Below are 430 nucleotides of genomic sequence, written 5' to 3' on the forward strand. Positions count from 1 at the left end.
AATGGGAATGACAGTGCCAACACTTACTGGGCAATGTTGGCTCCTTGCAGAATGAGCTGACCAGCTAAAATGTAGATTACACTTGAGAATATATAAAGGAAAAGCCTCTAACTTTGGTCTCAGAAACTTTTCATTCTTCCTTTACCAAATCATGCTTATACCTGGAACTTACTTGTAACCTATTTATCATATACATCACTACTCATGAATTCTCATACACCAGTGTGAATTTCACATCATACAACAGTAAAAGATAGCAATAGGACTTCTGTTAAAACCTAGTTACTGGATCTCACTGGAAAAGATCATTAGCAAATATTTTCAAAAACACTCTCTTTTTCTTGTTCTCTTCTTTTTACCAAAGCAAAGCAAATCTAACGTGGATAAATCTATCAATCCTTTGGATCTGGGTGACTGACCATGTCATAAA

General features: G+C 35.3%; 1 protein-coding gene across 1 annotated transcript in view; it reads right to left on the reverse strand.

Annotated features, from left to right (window-relative positions):
• Positions 1-23: 23 nt before the first annotated feature.
• Positions 24-430, reverse strand: part of LOC119592427 (ubiquitin carboxyl-terminal hydrolase 16-like) — a 48003-nt gene continuing 47596 nt past the window's right edge. Inside the window, exon 22 of the mRNA XM_037941250.1 lies at positions 24-64. Within this exon, the coding sequence (XP_037797178.1) occupies positions 24-64 (41 nt within the window). The remainder of the gene's footprint in view (positions 65-430) is intronic.

The sequence above is a fragment of the Penaeus monodon genome, chromosome 30, assembly GCF_015228065.2.
Source record: "Penaeus monodon isolate SGIC_2016 chromosome 30, NSTDA_Pmon_1, whole genome shotgun sequence".
NCBI lineage: Eukaryota > Metazoa > Arthropoda > Malacostraca > Decapoda > Penaeidae > Penaeus > Penaeus monodon.